General features: G+C 43.5%; 1 protein-coding gene across 5 annotated transcripts in view; it reads left to right on the forward strand.

The window, feature by feature from the left end:
• Nucleotides 1–25,187, forward strand: part of Dscam (DS cell adhesion molecule) — a 657,480-nt gene that overhangs the window by 505,507 nt on the left and 126,786 nt on the right. For all 5 annotated transcript variants that reach the window (XM_074072614.1, XM_074072617.1, XM_074072616.1 and 2 more), the window contains exons 12-14: nt 18,675–18,871; nt 20,239–20,335; nt 20,901–21,029. In XM_074072614.1, the coding sequence (XP_073928715.1) occupies nt 18,675–18,871; nt 20,239–20,335; nt 20,901–21,029 (423 nt within the window). The remainder of the gene's footprint in view (nt 1–18,674; nt 18,872–20,238; nt 20,336–20,900; nt 21,030–25,187) is intronic.

Here is a 25,187-nt window from a genome sequence, read left to right on the forward strand (position 1 = left end):
ACATGTTGTGAAAGGCTCACAAGTTAGTCCATGTACAGGGATTGAAAATTAAAGTGCAAAATACTGACCTTTGAAAAGAATCACTTTATTAACAAGCCTATAAATTCCTCAGTGACACAATACACACCAGATGCCTCACACACAAGATGTTTATTGTTGGTGTGAGAATGACGGGAACCAAGCCGAAAGCTGTCAAAACCACACATGGAGTGTGCTGTCTTGTTACTGAGGAAGGATGCACTGCTGGAGTGATCGGCTCCTGACAAAACAAGAGCAGCTGTCGTAAAGCCATTTCCCAGTATGGATAGCATTGTAAAAGCCCAGTGCAAAATGCTGAATTGGTAGGAGCTTTCTGGAACCTTGTTCTGGAAGAGTTTACTGTCTCTTCCCTGTGGCATTGTCCAATTCTCTGAGCAATTTAACTTCATTAGATTCACTGGCAAAATGAGTGGAATTGATTTGCCTTTAGGATACCGTTGGGGCAGAATGACAAAGGACTCCTTCAGCCTGACAGTGGCAGCCTTGGCGTGAGCTCCAGAGGGTCCTGACCCATGTGCGTGTCAGGTCTAAGAACAGCAACAAATGACCTTTTACTATGCAACTCTCTCTAGGTAGTCACACAGTCATGGAAGCTTCTGGAATGGGAGCTCCCTCCACAGTGGCACCAAGGGCTATTGCTCTCACTTCCTCCCAGGACAACTCAGGGCATCCCTCAGTGCTCTGGCAGAATTGTCATGGTGCTTTCCTCTCAGCTTGGGGACCGCTTTGTGACTTGCTTGTGGATTTTCTCCCAAATCATTGACACATTTTTGTTGTTTTTGCAATACTGGGGTTGGAACTCAGGGCCTACACCTTAAGCCACTCTACCAGCTCTTTTTTGTGTTGGGAATTTTTGAGATAGGGTCTTGTGAACTATTTGCCTGGGGCTGTCTTCAAACTGTGATCCTCCTGATCTCTGCCTCCTGAGCAGCTAGGATTATAGGTGTGAGCTACCAGCACTGGGCAACTGACACATTTGAGATGAATTACTTAATGAGAAATGTAGCTCCCCTTCTTGGGGGATGGACCCATAATAGAAGCTGAAGGGCCATCACAGAGAGAGGGGTGTGACTGAATCAGAACAGAGGGCAGCTGCCACAGTCCACAATATTTAAGGACACTGAATGCCTCTCCCTCAACAAACATACATTTGCCTCCTTCTGTGGCTGCTTTGCCATCTGACCCCAGCACCCCAGTGCTTGGTTAAGACTGTTTCTGTTCCAAGGCTCACAGGCAGACCTTCCTTTGCCTCTCCTTGCTCTTTGTTCTTTGCTTCCATAGTTTTAATCCCCTTCAAACACATGCTTCCTTTCTCTAGACTTCCTGACACTCTCAGTCAGGTCATAGCCAAATATTGCTATTCTGGAACCAATTTCTGCCCTGAAAATTGGGAAGCCATGCACTCTTTATCAGCAGATTACTATAGATTCTTGCCAGAGAAAATCACCTGTGTACATAGGCACAAAATTAGTTCTTGAGCCTGGGCTTGGAGCCCCATGATAAGGTAAACAACTCTGTTCCCAGCCAGCCCAGCTGTTCACAAGTGCTCAGCCCCTTGGTTCCTGGGGCTTCATTTTTGAGCCTGTAAACTCCCTTCACTAGTAGAGAAGGCAAGAGAAGTATAAAAATTGGTTCCCCTTATATTGGTTCCAAATATATAAATTAAATCACATTTAACAAATTTGTGCACAATTTACTTTGAACATGGGAGATAGAAAGAAGAAGGAACATTTAAACTTTTTAAAGACTGCAAATGCTTCTTGGTTTCCCATGAGGCTGCATGCAGACAAACCCATCCCAAATCAAAAATGCACTCCAAACACCTATCCTACCACACACTCTAGCTTATCGACACCATATCCTGTAGAGCACCTGGATTCCCTTTGTAATCGCAGGCTGGTGGAGCTGTCACTGCCAGCATCTCAAGAGAGGACCCTACAGCGTATCACTAGCCTGATCAAAGACATAAATGCAAACCTAAGTGTGTATCACTTTTGCACCATCTTAAAGTTGCAAAATTGTAAGTTGAGACCATCTGTATAATATAGGAGCTGAGGTATAATTTTAAGCCAGAAAATTTTGGAAGCATGAAAGTGTTGATTTGATAACTACACATTGCATGTCTGTATCAAATTACCACACTGTAGCCTATGAATTTGTATAATTGAAACAATAATTAAAAAAAAGGTCTCTAAAGGGACAAAATATGGTGGATACTATGTTACCATAGTGTGGTCAACATATTGCCAGCTGTGGCCAGTCTACCATGAGTACTTTCAGTGGGGCAGGATTTCAGTTTATGGTAGATAGCAAAATGTCACTGTACACTGTGGAGAGGGTGTCATACTGGAAGAGGCATTTGAGGAAGCAGAGCCTGGTGGAGGAATAGAATAGGCTGGAACTGGGAAGACAGGAAGGAATAGGACAAATCCCACGGTCAGAGCACTGTTGCCAGCCCAGCACTGGCACCCTGATGAGCACATGGACCAAGCAATGACTATGAAGTGAAAGATGCTGGGAACATACAGCAAAAAGAAGCAGGCTCATAAGGCCCTGGCAGAGGGAAGGCTTTGGAGGGAAAGGACCATAATTCATTTTGACATGTTGGGTATGAGGGAAGGCACACCATCCGGTTGGAAATGCCTTGCAGACGTCCAGAGGGTAGCTCAAGACAGGGTGATTAGAGCTTTTGTAAATTGATGAAACTGCACAAGCAGATGGTATCTGCAAAGGTAAGAGTAGATGACAGGGAAGGAGGTGAAGGATGGGTGTGGGAGCCCCTGTGTGTATGGATGTCCTTGGTCTGGAGTCCAGAAAATAACAAGCAGTTCTTTGTCCTTTTTCTTCATTGTCATTTTGCTCAAGACCTGTCATCATGCCAGGCAGGTCCAGGGTTAGCCGCATACCCTGTATACCTTCTCACTCACCCTCCCCCACTGCTTTCTTAACAAGCTCCTGCCACTGCTGTTGTCAAGGCAGAAGCAGGTGCACTTCGTCAGCCTTAGCAACCAGCTCCCAGAGTCCCCAACGATAGAAGAAGATGGGGGGAAAAAATCACTCATTGTCCAAGTGGCTACAGACAGAATCTCTAAGCCTGCAGAACCTAACCCTACAATTAATCCTGATTGCACGTTTTCCATGCAGGGCCCCCTCATCTAGTTGTCAACCCCCTTACTCTTAGAGCTTCCAAAAAAATTACAATAAATAGCTTTGGGGCCGCTTATTTTGAGGGCTTTTTCCTTAGTTGGAGGAACAGACAATGTTTCCTATCACCAGCCAAAGTTTCTTAGATCTCCCTAGAGGATCCAGTTGCCTGTCTGAAGTTTATGTTTGAGGGGGTGAGAGCAGGATGGAGAGGGGGGCAGATGGTTGCTGCAGGTGCCTGTTCCTGTTTCTGCCACACAATGTCATGGGGGGGTTACTTGAATCTTGGAATAGAAGGGTGATATTTGCGCTTCTGTCTGCATGTCTTCAAGTACCAGAAACATCCCTTCACATGTAAGCTGGAGAGGAGATGCGTCCCCTTTCCCCAGCTTTTCCCTGCTGGGTGAGGACCCTGACCATATAGAAAAATGAGTGCATTTGGTACTTTCAGCTCCTTGGAAAAACATTGCAACATGAGTGAAAATCAGTTCAATGAGAGGTTCTGCAGACTCGACCCTTACAGATCTGTCTGCTGCCATTTTCTTGGACAATGGCATTATGCCTGATTTAGCCCAGAATGAAGCCATGGGAAGAGTCCTCAGTTCAGGCCAGAAGAAGTTTCTGTGCATCCTTAGTCAGGAGGATCCAACGGTGCTAAGATTTGAAACAGCATTATTTGTTAATAGGAACTTAAATTGAAGCCATTAAGGTCATGTGTTTATGCTTTCTTAAAAGAAAAATAGTTTTACCTTTATGCTTATAAAAGTAATGTGTGTTTATTATAAAAGATTTAGACAGACCAGAAACAAATGATGTAGAAAGTTAATATTATCCATTATTCACCACTGTTACCATATGTACTGTTTCTGAAGACATTTAAATTTTTATTCCTCCTTAAAGACATGTAGACTGATTTATACACAATGAAATAGGTTAGGAGAGAGAGAGAGAAATTCATGAACATATTTTAAGAACAAACAGGATTTTGTCATGTAGACATTTTCATTCAGTTGATAACATATTATAGACATTGTGGACTGAGTTGGATCCTCCACAATATTCATTCGTGAGACTGAACTCCCAAAGTGACTATATTCAGAGACAAGGACTGAAAAGAAGCAGTTAAGCTTATGTGAGCTATCACAGTGGGGCCTGAATTCAGTCCGACTGTATCTTTGTAACAAGAGGAGACGAAGACACAGACACACAGAGGGATGGTCACTTGAAGACAATGGGAAAGACTGTCATAAGCCAAAGAGAGAAGCCTCCTTTTGTTATGGCAGACCTAGAAAACCAACATGGGTATCTTCATGAGTTTTTCACATATAGTTTTCAGTGTTTTAATGACTGAATAATATTCTATCTGTAGAAGTGTAATAGCTTATTTAAACACCCACCAGCATTTATGTTGAGCCTAGAGGCTCTATTATCAACAGTTACAGTGAGCATTCTTACACATAAACCATGCACACACACACATGATCAATTTCTTAGGATAAAATGGAGAAAACCAATCATAGGTCAACAGAAGTGTTCGTGCACATAGCCACACTGTCCTTCCAAAATACTGTGCCAACTGGCCTTGTCACTTGCAAGAGTTGAGTGCCAATGTCTCCTACCAAACTGGACCTTTTCAGTATCTTGACATTCAATTATTGAAATTTCCATTTCCTTCTGTTTTAAATTACCTCCCTACATTTTTCTGAGATGTATTGTCCTTATACAATATGAAGGATAAAGTTTATAAACTTCATCCTTTCTCTATTATTACATGTTACTGTATTTTTTTTCAATTTCCCATTCATTTGGTTTGGTTTTTCCTCCTGTGCATCGAGTTCTTCAAAGGTCATATGTCACATGCACTGAGCACTGCCCTCCTGGTTTCCCTGGGTGTCACACACACCATTTCATTCTTTTCCTGAAAACATTCACATACATTTTTTAAATGCTTTTGCAAATACCAGAGAAAAGCTTGGGTTGGGGATGTTTGCTATGTGTGTTATTTGGAATTTCTTTAGATGGCAGTGTTTACACTTCTTTGATACAACACAACCAAGTAGCCATGTGAAAATGGCTCAACAGACATTTCTGAAGCTGGACTCAGCCATTCCTCTGGTTCTCGCAGTGCCATCACCCCCATCTCCTGGGAGCTGGTTATACATATGAGTGCTCAGGTACCTCTCTGGAGTTTGGCCTCCACTTGGGTAAGACCAACCCTCTGGGCTTTAATGTGTCCTCTGAGTGACTATGGAGCAGACTCATTTCTGAGAACCTCGGCTCCCCGTCCCTGATCCCAATTCCTGACCTTACTTGCTTTCCCACCATGTCGTTTCCAGGTTTAAACCTTTCCTCCTACCCCTGCCACTACAGGTGCACCTACTCTGATGCAGCCTAGTTACACAAGAACACCCAGACTCACACAGGTGCTTAGTTGCCTATCTGCCTTAACCTAACTTCTTAGAACCAAATGGCATCAGAAAAAGGGGTACAGTCACAGCCCAGCTTAAGCTGAGTCTGTCACACAACTTCTCTCTGGGCATAGAGGCTCTGACAGGAATCAGGTCCACTGCCAGCACCAGGAAGCCTCTAAGGCAACACAAAAGTTCTAGCCAGGTTCCACGGTTCATGCCTGTAATCCTAACTACTTGGGAGGCTGAGATCAAGAAGATCACAGTTTGAGGCTAGCCCAGGGAAATAGTTCATGAGACCTATCTACAAAATAACCAGAACAAAATGGACTGGAAATGTGGCTCAAGAAGTAGAGCACCTGCTTTACAAACATGAAGCCCTGAGTTCAAACCCCAGTCCTTCTTACCCCCGCCTCAAAACTCAAATGGTTGGATGAGATAACTCCAATTCCTGTTGCCTAAATCCTCTTTATAAAGGACAGGGAGAATAATACTACAGCCTTTCTTCCTAAGAAACAATATGGGGTGCTATTAAGCATTAGCTATGGTCTTAAATGTCTTGAAACATCCATAAACACTTCCTTACATTTGTTTTGTTTATATGAGGGGAACCGTGCAATACAAATATTCATCCACAGAAATGCAGAACTGGGGAAATTATGAAGGAGATGTTTCTGACACTGCATCAAGTTGTTCCTGTGCCTTTTTAGCTGGGACCATGTGCTGGGAGAGATGCAAGGCCTGGGTGCTGGAGGGCACTTATGTGCATGAAGGACCAGCGCTTGAAAGCCACCAAGGTACCAGTGTGCACTGCTTGGCAGTGCTCATTTTTGTTAAGGCTGAATTTTCCTAGCAGGTTTCTGCTTCATTTAGAGCCGTCAATACCTCAATTAAGATCTGCTCTCCTCTCCTGGGAGGGGCAGTTACACATGTCGCTTCCCGAGGCTCTGAAAACTAAAAATCCCAAGGGAGTCACCTGGTCATAAAATATCTCCCGGTTAACAGAGCTGTTTGCCAACAATCCCTAGTTCTTTCTAGGGCTTCCTTTTTAAGGTGCATCAGCTAACATAAACAGGAGGTGCTGGGGAGATGCCGCCCACCAGAGGTTATGCTGAAAATGTTCCCACAAATGCACCCAGCAAGTGCTTACCAACTTGCTCCTGCGTGTGAAGCCCATGCACAGAAAGCAAGAACAAGTGTTGATTTTAGATATGTGTGTGTGCAATTGTGTTTGTGTGATTGTGAGCATGCATACACATGGTGGTGCTTGTGCAACACACGTGCTTGCTTCTCCCTGGCATTTGCTGAAATGCTAGGACATGACCTCTGACCCTCAGTACCATTAATATTACAATTCAGTAGGTGAGCAGAATTCCCTGCACTGTGAATTGCAAGAGAAAAGGCTGGTCTAGCTGGCTTTCTTGTTCTTTCAGAGACCATGTTTTCTGTGTGCAAATCACTGAGGTTATTTTGTATCTCTATAGCCTCTCCCTACCAGTGATCCTTCCAGAAAACATAAAATCCAGCAAGATTATAGAGCTACATGAGAACTTGAATGTTTTCCTTTTTGACAGAGAAAGTGTATTTACTTTCAAATATACACTGTAAAAAGGTCATGTCATCTTGGCTTTTATATCAAATGGGGGAGAAAGATTTTTAAGACAACACAAATTCCTCCAGAATTGTTCTTTGGACCTTTAACAACACACACATGCAGGTGTGAGCACAGGCACACATCCACAAATGTATATGCATGTGTGCATATGTATACGTGCTCACACAAAAGAACATGCATGCATGTATACAATCAGACACCTGCTAACACACACACACACACACACACACCCTTTTACCAACAGGTAGCAATAATGTCTTTGGAAATAACACTCAATGGTCTCATCCTCAAAGATAAACAGATCCCCTTCTTTTCACATAAAGGTAACAAAATTTAGCACTTAAAATATTACCTTTCCCTTTTTTAAAAAAAACTATGCAATGTTGATATAATGATTGTATCATTTACCAAATTCAGTAATGCTTTACTTGGAAGCTACATAAGTAGCTTTCAAATATGTTTTGTTTATTGCTCAGACTTTATAAAAACCACACTAGAAGTGTAAGTCTTTAAAATCTCTGTGATCTGTCACATTCCCACTGCTTTTATTTTGCCTTGCAATCCTCGCCTCTGTACATATGCATTTGAAGCTATTCTGGCTTTGAGGAATGAGTAATCTAGTCAGGAAAACAAGTCTTGGAGGCAAATATTAGCTACAGGAAGAATAGCTAGCATCATTAACCCTTTAACGTCTGAAGGACTTCTCACGGACTTGATTTTGCAACTCCTGTGCGTGGAGGTAGGCTTAGCCATTACACACATTTAGAAGAGAAGGACTCAGGTCCCTCCTAAGTGTATGAAGTGTATTGGCACAGCCTGAACTCAGAGCCAGCTCTTCTAGTTCTACATCCTGTGTACATCCACAGGGCCCTGGAGTGTGAGACTCTGGCCAAGGATGAGGAAGAGTGGCACAGAAAACAGGACCTGGTGCTTCAACAAGTGCAGGATCACTGGGGACTTCTTCCAAAGGAAGTGGGGCCCCCAAATTTGCATTTCTAGCAGGTTGAAAGTGATGCTTATGCTACTAGTTTAGGGATAGTCATAAACAACCACTGTTTTATTTTTAAATTTTTTATTATTTATACAATTAGAGACTGCCCCATGATCTTTCTTCTTGGCATATATTAATTGCACGAAAAAGTTTCATTGTGATATTTGCACATAACGTACTTTGAACATATTCACCCCATTACTCTTTCTTATGCTCCTCCCCCCTTTTTGCAGTATTTAATGGTTTCATTATTTTATTTTCACACATACTTATAAAGTTCTTCAATTATATTCAATCCCCCATCATTCTGTCCTTTCGTCCTCCCTGCTCCCACTGGATCCCCCACACAAACACACCCCCCTTTATATTCATGTCACTTTTTAAGCTTTCTTTTAGATCCAGACTCCGCATATGACAGAAAGTATCCAATGTTTGTCTTTCTGAGTCTGGCTTATTTTACTTAATGTGATCTCCAGTTCCATCCATTTTCCTACAAATGACATAATTTCATTCCTCTTTATGAATGAATAATACTCCATTGAAGAACCATTGCTTTAAACAAACCAAAAGCAGATTGCTGGAAAGACTGTAAATTTGCATAATCATATTTGAAAGATGTCATTGTCTCATAGATTTGAAGACACACATAGAACATGACAAGAAGTTTCACTTCTCTCCACGTACCTTAGGGAAACTGCATGTCTCCAGGGTTCATGTACAAAGCTCTAGGTGCCTCGCTTGCAATGATCGAATCTGAATAAGCCATGGAATATTCATATAAATAAATATCATATAGCTATAAGTTGCAGAGCTCATACAAAGTAACACAGGATCAAAAAAGCAAGACACAGAAGAACACAGACAGTATGCTTCTAATTTATAAACAATTCAAAAAACAGGCAAGGCTAAACTAAATCACTTATGAACTCACACAGATGACAGAAGTATAGGCTACAAGGATTAACATTCTGGCTCCACTGCCAGAACTGACCTTGAACAAGTCATTCAGCTTCTCTTTGCCTTAATTTCTGCACCCATAAAATCCAAGTAATAACAGCACCTACCTTCTGGGTTGTTGTAAAAATGAATAACTAATAAAGTTCTCACATAGACTGTAATATGTGTTAGTGATCATTAGTACACGAGCACTGTTACAAGGACATTTTATGTCCTTGACATTCACATAGTCAAAGGTGTTTGGAGAAAAAAAAGGTACAGATCCAGATACTCAAAACAACCTGCACGCATCCCATGCAAGCAAATGGAAACATATGTTAATGCATAAGTGAGCAGAGCACCATGGGAAATGAATATTGACACAGACAGAGACGACGCATTCAAAATGGCTTTAAGAAGAAAATAAAATTTCAGAACTTAAAAATGCTGTGGGGATTTGAATTTCAAAGGCACGCAGAAGTCCTGGGTGTTGATGGCCCTTCTTGGGCAAGAATCCTTGGTGGAGGAAGCCTCTGTGGTTCCTGAAAGAAGGAATTAACAGGACCACCTACCACCAGGATAACCTGCAGTGAGTTCCAGGGAGTACAGGCCATGTGTGGCTGCAGCTGCTCCCCTGTCAGAATGTGGTTTAAGTCACTGGCCATCAGGTGTTCACGTGGACAATTGGTCAGTTTCTGTTTTACCATGACAAACAGCATCTATATGTAAATCACCTGCTCAAAAGATAGATCCTGACTTGGGGCTAACTACTCTGTATGTTCATGCCTGCACTCAAGCCGCCTGGAAACTGCTGGTTCTGTTTCCATGGAAACTACTGGCCTTCTGAGAACTGCACAGAATTCTTTATAAGGGAACTGGGTGTGGTGTTTCACCCTTATAATCCCAGCTATTCAGGAAGTGGAGGCAGAAGGATCGTGAATTCTAGGCCAGCCCAGAAAAAGATAGTAGTGAGACTCTGTCTCATAAACAAAATTAATAATGATAATGATAAAAGGGCTGGAGACATAGCTAAGTGGTAGAGTGCCTACCTGCCTTGGTTCCATCACCAGCACCATAAGAAAGAAAGGAAGAGAGGGAGGGGAGGGAAGGAGGGAGGGCGGGACAGAAAGAGAAAGAGAGAAAAAAGAAAGGAAGGAAGAAAGAATGAAAGAAAACTTTTATAAGGGAAAAAGAATCTAGTTGGGTTATCCACTTCCAAGCTCCCCAAAGCGGATGGGAATTTATTGACCTGACACTTGTCTTTTTCATGGTCCTGTCCATGGACCATCTAGACATCCTGATGACATTGTGGCAGGCTTCCCTGGAGAAGTGACGCAGGGAGGGTAGTAGATACCCAAAAGGGAGCCGCAGTGTTTTTATAATCTAACATCAGTGATGTTCTGCCCCTTCTGCTTCCACCTCTGGCTCTGTTAACGTGTGGGAGGGATGCACACAAGAGTCTGAATTCCAGGAGGTGCAAGATTGGTGCCATCTTGGAGATTGGCTCAGAGTTTTCTCTCAGTAATAGTCTGGACCTCACTTACCCAATATTTCACCGTAACATGGTCTCCTTTCTTACAACTTTTCATTTACTTTTTCCTGTCACTGTTAGCAGGAAATCCAAGTCTACTTACTATTTCCTTAAAAAAAACCCTATTTATTAAGAAGTTTTCTTATTGGGCAAAATAAAGCATTAGTATACATAACCAGACAAGAAAAAAATAGGAAGAAATCTCCATGTGAATTGGAGCAAAATACTGTTTTATTATCTTGTGGTTAATATTCATACTTGACATGCAAAATAAATCAGCTTTCTTCCTCTAATGTGACTAGAAGCAACTTCAGAGTGAATATAGTACGAACCCTAAACGTTCCCTGTCTTTGCCTTGACGCTTTTAATCATGTCAGGAGGCCTCAGCAATGCTGCCAGGAAGTGGTGATGTTGTCATTCTCGTTAAAGCTTAACATCAAATACAGCTCACTCTAGCTTGGAAACATGTATTTGATTAATGGTTATAATCAAAGTAACTTCATTATGTAGGCATAATAACCCAGCCGAGCAGATATTTTAGTCTGTGCTAAGAACTTATTAATTCCTGGTGGGAGAAATCGTTTTCTTTATAGGGATTAGAGCCGCCCAGTATGCAGCCTCACTTGCTAAAACTTTTATGAACAATAAGTATTTGGACAGGAGGAATTTCTGATTCTACAGCAGTGATAAGCTCGCTCTGTGTTTCTGCAGGGCCTTTCTTCAGACGCCCTCAGTGGGTTCCACCAACATAATCTCATTAATCCTCATCACAGCCCCAGGAGGCTGCAGGTCCCATTGTTCTTACAGATGAGGAAACTGGAATGCAGCTGAGAGGCAGAGACCTCAAATGGGGAAATGGCTGCTCAGCCTTTGACAGGCTAAAGGGGAGCCAGGAATGCATTGCCCTCCATTTTCCCTAACAAATTTCTCTCTACAACCCAGTTGTCCACCAACAGATGAATGGATAAAGGAAGTGTGGTCTCTCCATCCATTGGAATATCATTCATGAAAAAGAAGGAAATTCTGACACAGGATACAACATGGAGGAAGCTTGAGAGTATTATGCTGAGTGAAATAAGCCAGTCACAGAAGGGCAAATATTATTTTAACACTGTTCTCTGTGGTCCCTAGAGTCATAGAGACAGAGCGTAGAATGGTGGGGGCCAGGAGCTGGGGCTTGGGAAGCACAAACGGGGAGGTACTGTTATTTTTCGGTATGGAAAGATGAGAAAGTCTGGTAGCTGGATGTGGTGAAGATGGTCCAACAATGTCAGTGTCTTTAGTGTCACCTGAAGTGATTAAAGCAGTAGCATCTATGTTATGTGTATTTGCCACATGGGGATCCCAGCATCTCCAGCACACGTCCATCGCACGCCTGGGATGCTGCAGGCAGGAGGTCTGCATGATCCCCAGGGACCAGAGCAAAGTGAGGTGCCCTGAAAGAGACCTGTGAGGTCTTCCAGGGATGCTGTAGCCTTGAGAACAGAATTAGACAGCTGGATACCACTGTGGTGAGACACTCTGCACCCTGTGGGTCAGCCTCAGCCTCCTGTACCACAGTTGTGCAAAAATGCTTTGTACTTGAAATCAGAAGACCTCCTTCTAGGTCTTCTACACATCAGTGGCTTTAGGTCAATTTCATTCCTCCATCCTATTTTGTTATGGTTGGAATTAAGACTTGTCCTCTCTCCTAACAACACAAGTGCTGCTAGGAAGTCATATATGTGAAATGACCAGAATCTTGAAGCATACAAAGGGGCAGAGGCATTATTTACTTGGTGTGATATGAACTTTGGCCTGTTGGCCTCCCCAGATCTGGAGGAAGGAAGGAAGGGAAGGGAAGTGAGGTTCAACACTTAGGGGCTAGTAAGGATAACTAGACTGCTTTATTTTCATGGTGGTATTGAAAATACCACCACCCTAGATAACAATAGAACTTTGAATTAGGGATAGAAGAAAGGCACATAGGGAACAGGTCTTGTCTTTGCCAGTCTTACATCCTCCCATTCTCTGTTTCCTTACTAAGAAATAAGGAGAAAGGGGAGATGTCAAGTTGAAATTAATCTTAAAATCACTTATATTCTAATTTTTATTTTTGCCACTTCAAAACAGGTGTTTGATGTCTGGCTTCTCTCTGACCATCTGCATAGACATCTGTTAATACACACTTTAACCCAACAAATATGGTGGAAATTCTATTTCTACACTCTCCCATGAATTTATAGCATAATTTAGAATTGACTTAAAATGGCTCTTACAAGTATGTCTTGGGTCATTTCTAGGTTGCCAAAATTTTTATTCCATCAGGTTATTGTATAGATTAAATTCATATAGAAAAGGTCCTAGCACACAGTCAGCAGGCATGGATGTTAGCTACTGTTGTTATGATGGAATTGGGAATATGAAGACTGAGAACAAGAGCTACAGGAATAAAAAAAGAACAAGGAGAAAAAGTGGAGGAAGAAGGAAGGGAAGAAAGGAGGGAGAAAGGCAGGGAGGGAAAAAAGAGGAAGGAAGGAAGGAAGGGAGGGAGGGAAGGCAGGAAAAGAGGGAGGGGGGAAGGAAAGAAGAGAAAATGAAAGAAAGAAACAAGAAAGAAGGGAAAGGAATGAAACAGTCAGAAGTGAAAAGGGCCTTGGAGATCATTGGGTTGAGTTGGTTCAACCCAGGCAATATATATTAGGATCACTTAGAATCTTTAAATCCATGCATGAGCCCCAGTAGCAGAGGCTCAGATCCAGTGCCTGGGGATGAGGTCTGGGTACTGGTCTGAAAGCTTCCCAGGTGATTCTAGATTCTAAGGTGCAGCTTTGATGAGAGCACCTGTCCATCCGGCTTTCCCAAGTCACACAAGAGACTGAGGCGTGAAGCAGTCAAGGTCCTGTCTATGTAAAACTACCTCCTCCATGGATGTGGCACTTGTAAGAAGGTCCCTGCACTGACCTAGGGTCCCCCTGATCCTAAGTCGCATCTGCCATCCTGGGGGAGGCAGTGCCCTTCCTGGGACATGAAGAGGCTCTTGTGGGTTTCCTCCCTGAGCAGCAGAGATGAGGAGGTGACTGGCATTCTGTGACCTGTTTTTTGAGATCCTCACTGATTCATGTTTTCATCCAAAAGAAACTCAGATTGAATAATGAATATTATGTACTCACTAAATGTTGATGTTCTGGTGAAATCACAATGAAAATAAAATGGCTCAAATGTACATGGAAAAGTTAGATGTGAAATCCAGGCAGTGGGTTTTCACTATTTAATATTCTGTACTCTTAAACTTGTTTCATAATAAAAGGTGGGGACAGTGGTGTGAAAACTGTAGTTGAAGAAGGGGTTTTAAAAATGTGTCCATACCTCAGAGCATCTCCCTCTCCCACCCTTCCACTTGGAGACTCAGGTATCTCCTGCCTCAGTTTCCAGGTTGGGTGCTGAGCCAGCCTTGGAGCCTTGTTGGCCCCACACCCCATTTTTTCCACTTTTGTTCTGAATGAGTGGAGGGGCTGAGTGACTTCCCGGGGTGCGGGACTTTGCACACTAACACATGGGAATTCCTGGATGGTTAGGGACACTGGCCACCCTCTATATTGACAATGATAGTGATGGCTTCTGAATAGACCTCATTTAAGTCAGGTCCTGGCTGACTGTGGCATTTGGGACTTTGATACCTATTCTTCTATGGGTTTCTCCTTCCTTCATTGTAAAATAAATGGATTGATCCAGGTGATCATGACAGGAATCTTCTCTAGCTTGAGGTTGGTCTAGTCTCTCAGTGGAGTTAAATCACTTTAAAATCATTCAGTGCTGTGAGATATCTCTATTTTTGTAAAGGTTTCAACAATTAAGGAGAAGAGAGGAGAGAGCCCTGGTTTCTAGCGTTGATCAGTCAGCAGTATAAATACACCCACCATCGCCGATGTCAAGCTAAAGAGGTATCATCACCCTGCGTTTGGGCTGAGATAGGACTAAAGCCACCCTCCTGGGCTGGTGCTGCAGGTCCACCATAGCGCTGCACCATTAAGCTACATGAAAGAAGGTCATACGAGTCTCCCTTATAGTCTCAGAATGCAGATCTACTGAGCATTACAGTGCAGTTAGATAGTACCATGGTTCACGAAGGAAACTTATGAAGCAATTTATCATGATGTAAAACAGCTCCTGCCTTAATGGGTAATTTTGCAGGGAGCACAGAGCACACCATCTTTGGACAAAGCCATCTTGAGTCTGGACTTCTTTGCCTGCTGGCAATTTTCCCACAGCCTCTTCTCTGTAGCAATCCCTGTTAAATTACCCCATCCATTTGTTATGCTTCAGAAATTCTTGCAGGAAGCACTGCTGTAGTGACAGGTTGTCATTGCTCAGCACCCATGACTGTGACAAGTGAAAAGGTCGTGCCTTCAAACGTTAGCATTGCAAAGAAGCCATAATAATGGTTCATTAAAAAAAATCGTTTTGACCATTCTGAGCAGGCTAGGTGAGCAGGGGCTAGTTAGAGTATTTCCAACCAAGTGTTGAATTTATTCCCCAGAATTAAGTTCCCCATTTCGAGGGGGTATTCATTCATGGGAGAAGTGTGAGTGAAAACAAGGGGCAGTGTTTGCAGAATTAAACACGCAAATCATAAACCCAGAGGTCCCTGATGCAGTCAAGGTATTACTCCCATATAGAATTAATAAGCTTGTATGCTATCATTTCTCAAGAAAGGAAAGAACAGAAAACAACCAAGTCCTCAAAGCAACCCTGCAGACTTGGAAATCAGTTCTTCAGTTGGTTGTTTGAAAGCAGTCTAACACTGGATTGTGTGGGACACCAGCTGTCTCTATGCATTGCGCCCCTACATATGACCTCAGAGGACAAAAACCCTTATTTCAGACCTGCTCACTCATTGAAATCTAAAGAGGAGAGAGTGTTAAAAGACCTTGGTCTTAGGAAGTGGTCACACTTGCCATTTCCTCACAGGAAATCTGATTGTTTTGTGCCTACCATTGACAGATTTCTTTTTCACAAACACTGCTTGGCAGGAAACCCTGACCAAAGCCTATGACACCCACAGGAGTATAAAGCATGAAGCCTGCATTGATTTCCAGAATACAACTTTGTGACCAGAGTTTCTATATTTTTTGCCAAGCACAAGATGTCACATGAACCAGGGTCCTAATGAGGAATCAGGAGGAACCAGGGTCCATCTCTCAAAGCTAAATTATATATGAGCTTCTCAGGTTCTGACTCATGTTCTCCAGCTTTCAGAGGAAAAATGGCAAGTGAATTATCCTCTTCTTCCTAGGTCAGGAACAGATTCATTCACAGCTTTGCAATCTAGCTTTGGGATCTCTAGTAATCAAGACTTAGCCCTTGACTCTTAGGAGAAAAAATCGTGATTAGTGGACTTGAGCCCAAACAGAAGGTGTCCTCAGAAAGGAATCCAACTCTCTCAGCTCAGCAGGGTGAGCCAGAGTTTCTACTGCCAGAAAGCGTCCAGTGGGAAAGGAAAATGGCACCTCCCCTACTCCCAAATGCACCCAAGTCTAATCTTCTAGTTCCCTGTCAAATGGTGGAGCTAAACACTCTTACCACAGCTCCTCCCACTTCCTGTTCCCGCCTAAAATCTTCTCATCTGGTGGCACTGATGCTTGGTAAAACAATGTGGCAACTTCTCAAAATACTAAATGGAGAATTTCTGTATGACACAGTAGATCCATTCCTAGGAATTTACACATGCAAAAGTGAAAAACATGTATGCATACAACTTACCCACAAATTTCATAGCAGAATTAATCCTAATAGCCAAAAGCTGTAAACCACCCAAATGTGAATGAGCAGGTGAGGAGATACCCAGAGTGCAGCACAGAAAGGAACAGACTGCACAATAACGGGAAAGAACTAGAGACCACTGTGCTTAGTAAAAAAACTGCAGAAAGCTAGACACACAATAAAATTGATACCACATGATCCCATTTATAGGAAATGCCCAGAAAAGGAAATATAGTGACAAAATACAGATCAGTGATTGCCTCATATAGGGGTAAAAAAGAGAAGAGACTGGAAATGGGGTGGAGAAATCTTTAGGGATAATGTAAATGCTTTAACATTTGATGTGGTCTATATACTTGTTTTGGGATTGTAATAGTGTGTGTGTGTGTGTGTGTGTGTGTGTGTGTGTTTTGGGTATTGGAAATATAGTTGTATTGGATTGAACAGTGTCCTCCCCCAAAAAATTCATGTCCCTCTGAAACCTCAAACTATGACCTTGTGTAGAAATATAGTCTTTGCAGAAATAACTATTTAACCAGAGAACATAGTGCATTTCAGAAGACCCTCATCTTCACTAATAATATCTGCAAAGGCCTTATTTCCATATAAAGACATATTCTCAGGTTCCAGAAGGACAAGAATTTTTAGGGGACACAATATGAGCTTGACAAGGAAGGATCTTTCTTCCTGTGAGTGAAGAATAAAAAAAAAAAAGCAGGTAGAAATACAGACTTGTGATGTTTTGATTATTTTTCAAATCTACCTGATCCCCTTTAAATACCTCACTCCCTTGTGCTTTTTAAAATACCTTGAAATGTTAATGCAGAGATATTTCAGAGGCCGTTTCTGGTCATTCTATTATGGGGCTGGTTCTCAATCAGGGCAGCTAGTTTTCTCATGTGGTCTATGATTTTGGCTTGTGAGCCCATGTTCAGCAGAACTTTTCCTGGGAGAATTCCAGCGGTTCTGATCACAGGGCACACCCTTCCATGATGTGTTTATATTTAAGTCCTCCAGGTCTCTTACCAAATTAGGGCCATCTCTGTATTAATTCCTCAGCATACATGTCACTCCAAACCTATGTAGAGTTGGATCACTTACAAATACTCAGGGGAGATATTTTTTCCTACAGCCATAACACGAGGAAGGCAGTTTGTGTCCACCTTTGCCATTTGTGGTTTTGGTTTTTATTTGCCTTCTTTGTTTTTGTTTGTTTATGTACTTGCTCTCATACTCCTTTGAGGAGCCTGGATTTGGAAGTGTAACTTTCACTCTCCGCCTCAAGAATAATCAAAGCACCACCATCATGTTACCTATAGCCTTCCAACAGCCACTTTTGTTTTGAGCCCCTGACTTTTCCTTCACTTTCTTGTAAGTTTAGAATGCATGTACACTATGCTGTCCAGAATGTTCTGTAGTTTATGAAATGGAGTGTGGGCCTCATGTCATCCATTGTCAAGAATGGAAGCTCACAGGTTAACTTTGGTTAGGGGAATGGAAACTTGAGGCCTTTCATAAATAAATGCTTTCATTTTCCCAGTAAGTTGGGGGTAAGATTCTCTGCTATAAGTTAGAGAAGAAAGGGTAGGTCTGAGGTCTTCCGGCGACTAAAAAAAGTTTGCAGGGTTTATAAGAACCGTGAGAGGTAAGAATGGTAAGAAGTAGTTACAAGTCTATCTAGTAACAATAAGGGACCCAGCTAAGGTGACTAGTAATGAAGGCTTCATCTCTACAGCTGTATATGTTAGAAATGTAGATGTTTTGTTTTGTTTTCCCCTCGCTTCCACAAATGCGAGAAAACATGTGACACCAGTCTGTGTGGGACTGGCTTATTTCACTTAACATGAAGGGCTCCAGTTCCATCCATTTTCCAACAAATAGCATAATTTCAATCTTCTTAACACCAACAACAGCCAAAAAACAAGGTTATGACAGTAAAAGGGAACTAAGAAGACTAATCAGCATGAAAACCCATTCTCCTGTGTGTTCTTAGGGACAGTGGCCATGCCACTGACACACGTCTGCCCCAACAGGACTGGAAGAGAACAACCAGGCCCATGAACATGGAACCACGCGGCAGTCTTGTCTGAGGCCCATTCATCGTTCTGCTGCTTCCCCTTTATGTTGCTCCTGATTCTTGCTCAGCAGTTTCTTGAATAAATTCTGTTTAAGAGAAATGTCTTTGTGAGCATGATTTAGCTGAGTGTCGTGGTGGGGAAATCAAGAACACTGCTTCGCTGAACAAGTTGTGTTGCATTTGGTTTTCAGTTCCCGCAATGATAACGTCCTATCCAAACACCACGCTGGCCACTCAGGGTCAGAAGAAGGAGATGAGTTGCACAGCCCATGGAGAGAAGCCCATTATCGTCCGCTGGGAGAAGGAAGACCGGGTCATTAATCCAGAAATGGCCCGTTATCTTGTGTCCACGAAGGAGGCGGGAGAGGAAGTGATCTCCACTCTGCAGGTAAGAGTGAGAGGCCCAGCAGAATGCAGTCGCCTGTCCTGGAAGTAGAAATTGGCCTTTCACACAAGCGGGTGCGTGACGGTGACAAGTTGTTAGGAACCTGATGGAATTTACTTGTGAAAACAGTGCTCTATCACAAGTGTTAGTGAGAGGGAAATTATCATAAATACTGCAGGGAACCCAAGTGTAATAAGAAAAAGTTCATTTTTAAAATGGCAGTGAATTCTGGAGGAGTGACAGACAGCCTTTGCTGTGTGCATGTGTTTTTACTTCCCATGAAATGAAACATTGGATGGGCTTTGGGGAAAAAAATATTATAATGAAAAATATTTTGCGTCTTTGGAAAAATCCAGTGTGAAAGATATTCTGTCATTAATATAGGATCACAAGAGCTAGAAAGAAGTATGTTCTTATTTGTTTCAGCACTTCTGATAGCAAACTGAGAGATGCTTCTATTACAGGAAGGGAAAGAAGCCACTGTACACACAAGGGGAAAATTTTGAAAGCCCTGTGTTTGGAGCCAACAGTGGTTCCCTCCCTAGGTCCAATCCTGGAGTGTATCTGGCACAGAATTCTGATGAGGGCCAGCTAGCCAAGCCAGGATTGTAGTGTGGCTATCCCTCCATCTTCGCAAGGGACTGATTCCAGGATGCCACAGATACCAAAATCTAAGGCTGCTCAAGTCCTTTATCTGAGATAGCAGAGTATTTGTGTACAACGTATACCCATCCTCCCACATACCTTAAATCACCTCTGTATTATTTATCACCCCGAACATAAGGACAATCCTATGTGAACAGTTGTTAGACTGTACTGTTTAAGGAATAATGTCAAGAAAAAAGTCTGTATATGTTCTGTTCAAGATGCAGATGTTTTTCCAAATATTTTCAGTCATGGTTGTTTGACCATATGGGTGGAGAACCCTTGGATGCAGAGGACTGACTGGGTTTATAAATGTGATTTTAGGAAAAGTTGTTTTGGATGCTGTAAAGACAGCTCATGAGAAATAAGAGGAGGATGAGGGGATGTGTGTGTAGAAGGTATATTGACCTGAGCAGAGCATTCTATGTGAATTGCACATCCAATTTAATGAGCTAGCAGCTGACAGAGATAACGTGCATCAGAGACCTGCCCATCATTTCAGTACGTTTACAATTGCACTGAAAGAATTTGTCCCCAGAGAGCACATGCATGTATGTGCGCAGGTGTGTGCTCGTGTGTATATCTGGAGTGAGTGTGTAGGGGTCTATGTTTGTGAGTGTACAAACATATATGCTGGGGATGGTTTTGTAGCCCAAAGTCAATTCTGTTTCATCTCTAGCTGCTTGCTCCTGAATAAGATGAATTTCCTTCTCCTTTCCTCATAGATTTTACCAACTGTGAGGGAAGATTCTGGCTTCTTCTCCTGTCATGCTATCAATTCCTATGGGGAAGACCGTGGAATAATTCAGCTCACAGTGCAAGGTAGGAAAGAGGCAACAAAAAGGGAAAAAAACAGCCCTGAAGGGCATCAGTGTGTGCTTAGCCTCAGGCATCGGCGTGGCCCCAGCCTGCTAGGTAACACTCCTAGATTCTCAGAAAGTCATGAACATGTATGAAGTCACTGCTGATGCAGTGTGTTGCCCAGCCTGTGATCATGGTAGAGGGGGGCCCCCCGAATCAGAGGGAGCAAAGCCCTTCCAGGACTAAGGCAGATGACAAGTCAGTGGCAGGCATGCTCAATGTGACAAGCACAGTCACATGCTTTCCTTGCTCAAAATCTGTTTGAGTAGAGACCCCACTGAGAACAATGACACTTATGTCCTCCAGGCTTGGCCCAGTTCCTCACATACTATGATAATTGGAAGTCTTGGAAAAGTGGAATTACTCCACCTTATATGTGATTAGAAAAAAAAAATTGCTTCCAAATGAAAGCATCGCCATTGTTGAATGCTGACACAGTGTTTGCAAGTCATACTCAGCATTTCCACTAGTGTGTAGCCCTGAACTTGATTTGAACTAACCCCCAGTCTTTCTATTGATGGCACAGAGCCCCCAGACCCTCCCGAAATTGAGATCAAAGATGTCAAAGCACGTACGATTACGCTCAGGTGGACCATGGGGTTTGATGGAAACAGCCCTATCACGGGCTACGATATCGAATGCAAAAATAAATCAGGTAAGTCCTTCACTTCCTCCAGCTTTACTGTCACTTCAAAAGCCTTTCATCTTCCTCCTCTTTTATTCATAAGAATATACCTGCTCAACTCACAGAAGCTCAGAGCATACTTTTCCGTCCTTGGTCACTTTTCTTGCATGAGTGCATCCAGATTTCCTTCTGTATCCAGGCTCAGCCCTGCCCCTTGATTGTGACGAGCCTGGACCTCAGTCTTGCTCCCTTCTGGCTTCTTAGGCAGTCCACGTGGGCAGTTGTGGCCTGTCCTAATCACTGCCCTCTTTATTTCCCACATCCCAGTTGGGTGACTGCCCTAAAGGGAGAGCCTGTGTCCCATGCCATAAGCACTGAGCTCAGCTGTGGCAGCCTACAGAATGAGCCATGTGGTAGGTTTTTGCAGAGCAAGTAGGGCTTCCCCTGTCCCCATGGGATACTCACTTTTCAGGAATCTCCTAGAAATGCCCCAGAGCTAGGTCAGAGATACTACCGGAAGCACGTGGCCCAGAGCCCACACGTAAAACTGATTCAGCCATCAGCACCAGCACAGCAGCCCATGGGTCTCTTCCAAAGTCCACACGAGGGCCATTTTGAACTTCATGGTGCATTTGGCCAAGAGAAGAATGGCCCCTAGTCAGAATTTTTACCACGTCCACATGGCAAGGGTTAACACAATTCTTAAAGGCTGCAAAACAAGCCTTATTTTTTGCTTTCTGGGCACTGTGTGTTACTTCAGATTGTCCTGTCGTGAGCGATTTGGTATCCTCTGAGCTGAGCTGTAGGAACAAACCAAGTTTAGAGAAGCTGGAAAAGGCAGGTTGAGAGGGAGGAATGTTTCAGTGAGTGAATTCTAGAGACAGAACCAGGAAACAGAGAGGGTGGGGTGACAGAAATGCAAAGGGATGGCTAGCCGTGAATTTGTGGAGATTAAAAGAAGATGGATCATATCAAGAATAGTGGTTTGAGACTAAGACTGCTGGATTGGACATGCATCTGAGAGCAGATGGGTGGCTCAGCTCTCTGGCCTCAGCGTTGCACCCAGAGGGCAGATGAGCGTGTTGCACACACAAGGCCCATGGAAAACCCTCATGGAGTGAGGGTCCAAGTAATACTGTCACTAGAAAGAATGACAGAGCAGCATCCAGGGCCTGGGGAGCCTCAGTGACCTGGGTGAGCTCACTCAACAAGTGCTGACCTGAACAGAGAGTCTTTCAGGGCCACCACAAACAGGCTTCCCCAGGGCCACTAGGAAGAAAGGATGACCTTGCCTTTATTCCAAAGAAATAGATCAGGATGGAAATAGGTCAGGATGGGGCTGGCAGAGTGGCTCAAGTTTAAAAGCACCTGCCTAGCAAGTGTGAGGCCCTGAGTTCAAACTCCAGTACCACCAAAACACAAGAAATAGGTCAGGATGGAGTCAAATAAGTATAAAAGTCCTGAGATACAGTCTTGAAACAAACATTTTATTTGAGGCAGAGTCTTTGCTGGGAACTGGAGAGTGGTGATGAGAGTTCAGGAGAGGCACAGACACACATCACAGGGCTGCTCAACAGACCCCGGATGGCAGGGATGACCTATCCTGAGGACTGGGACTGCCCATGTTCTCAGGGCTGCAGCACCCAGGCAGCCTCTACCCCAGATAGGTCAGGGCCTCTGCTGCCCTCCAGATTCTGGTGACCATCTGTGCCTCAACAGGAGGCATTGGGATCCAGCCTGTGCTGACCCTCCTGCTGGCCTGTGTTTCATCCACTGTGTGTCTTTGCTTACCTCCTCCCTTCTGCTATCCTCATCGACGAATTGTAGGACTACCACATCCACAGGCTAGACCTGCCCTTGCCTAGACTTCAGTGTTCCCACCTCTCCTTAATTCTTCCTTTTATTCCTGGCAGGTGCTATTACATGTATTCATATATGTACCTCTGTGTGTATTGGTTAATGTGTCAATTAATGCATCAATTAACACATGTCACCTGCACTAGCCTGGATGTTCCTGGGGGCTCCCTTTGCCTACTGGATCTATTTCCCCCTCCCCCCCCCCACCCATTTTTTTAGTGCCTGACATGAGGTAGCACTTGATGGATTCCTGATGACTACTTTTAAAGACACGTCACTCATTGCCTGCCATACAGTCAAGTGGTAGCTTTTCGTATTGCTCAGATCTGCATGAAAATGCTTATGAGCAAATTGCCTCTAAAATCCTGTCTTCATTCAAATACTTAAGCACTTCATTCAAATACAGCACTTAAGATATCTCAGTTCCTTCCCTACAAGTTTCTCAAACTCAGAGACTCTGATTTTTTTTTTACCACCACCACCACCCCAACCCCATCCTGGAAGTACAAAGTCTGGCATGCAAAGTGGGAGTAGAAAATATTTGTTGCATTGAATTTACCAGCAGTTGAAATCTAGGAATCTACCCATCAGCAGAAGTATCTTTAAATGTAGAAAATGATCACCCTGTGCAGAAGCCAGTCAGAAAGCACCTTATCTATACAGCTGGGCACAGCAAGGACTGAGTCTTCACACTGCATGGTGTCAGACAGGTCAATGGCGTAGCTGTTTATGCAGCCCAGGAACAAGGGACTTTTATGGTTGGATTGGGTCTCCAGAGAGATAAAAGCCCACAGAACACATAGGTCCAGTTCCATGCCCAAGACTGCACCAGGGCCCTCATGCTTTCAGTTAGGAAGATGTGGGAGGAAGGAGTGCCACAGCAGTGGGCAGCAAGAGCCTCAGGCAGTAAGAGGTACACTGTCAGCATCTCCATGCACGAGTGCTTCCTAAGCCTCTAATAGGTGTACAAAAACTACACCTTAATGTAAGTGAGTGCAATTTCTAGGCTGGGTTCATAGAAAACTGATTCTTCAAGTTACAGTTCAAATGTCACTTCTTCCAGGAAGCCTTCCCTGACCACCCATTCCTCTTCTCTACTCATAGCACCCTGTACACTTGTTTGTTTAATATCTGTCTCCACTGAAAGCCCTAAGGACACCTGAGGTCATGAGCTACAGGAAAAGGATCTTGAGCTTGGGGTGACACAGGCAAAGTCAAATTCCAGCCCCGCTTCTCACCAGCTGTGGACAGTCTGAGCCCCTTAACCTCCACACAGAAAATAAGATTTTCAGCTTTGTCAGGATATTGTCAGAGATCACCCAAATAAGACAGTCCTTCTAGACTCTCTTTGTCCATCAGAATGACCCAGAGAGTAAGACTCTTTAAGGCTGGGATACTGGGGCACCATGATCAAGTGATTAAAATTCAGTAGGCCTGAAAGCACAGTTGTTAAAAGTCTCTGAAGTTTCCAATGTACCCAACAGACTTGGGGCTGCAGAAGTCATGTTTGTAAGATACCTAACACAGTGCCCTTCTGGGAGGATGCAGTTGAAAAATAAGCCGGTGCTGGTGGCTCATGCCTATAATCTAGCTACTCAGGAGGCAGAGATCAGGAGGATCATGGTTCAAAGCCAGCCTGGGCAAATAGTTCACAAGACTCTATCTTCAAAAAGTTCAACACAAAAAAAGGCTGGTGGAGTGACTCAAGGTATAGGCCCTGAGTTCAAACCCCATACTCCAAAAAAAAAAAAAAATGTGATTCAGATATGATAGGAAGGATGTAGCAAAAACAAAGCTTCTTAGGAATAAATCACAAACAGATAAGCATCCCTGGAAATCCAGGAGTCTGAGGATGCAAGCCTGACTGACGGTGTTTGGGGAAGGCTGTAGACAAAAAGGGCAGTGAGGAGAGTACACAATGGGTCTCCTGGCCCAAAATGGAGGCAGGAGTGGGGGTTTCACATTCAGCATCAAGAGGTTTTCTAAGTCACAAGGGAGCTCTTTTACAGAGCTGTGGGTTGGGACAAAGGAACATGTAGGAGTAGATGTGGAGGTTCCGTGGGACAAGCAAGATGCAGAGCTGTCCCCTCCCTGCCATGGTTCCTCATGTGACTTGGATGGTCAGCAGATAGCCATGTGCCTCAGGCTCTCAGTCTCTTATCATCAACACAGGCTGCAGTGGAAGTGGCCCTGGCAGTTCCAGGCCTGGGAAGAGCCTTCAATCACCACCATGTCCGCTTCCTTCCGGGGCTGTTAGCAGGTCTCTCTGCATCTTGCAATTCTGGGAGTTCCTCCCCTTGTCCTAAACATCTTCTGTGGAAAACCTGGCTT

This window comes from Castor canadensis, chromosome 5 (genome assembly GCF_047511655.1).
Source record: "Castor canadensis chromosome 5, mCasCan1.hap1v2, whole genome shotgun sequence".
NCBI lineage: Eukaryota > Metazoa > Chordata > Mammalia > Rodentia > Castoridae > Castor > Castor canadensis.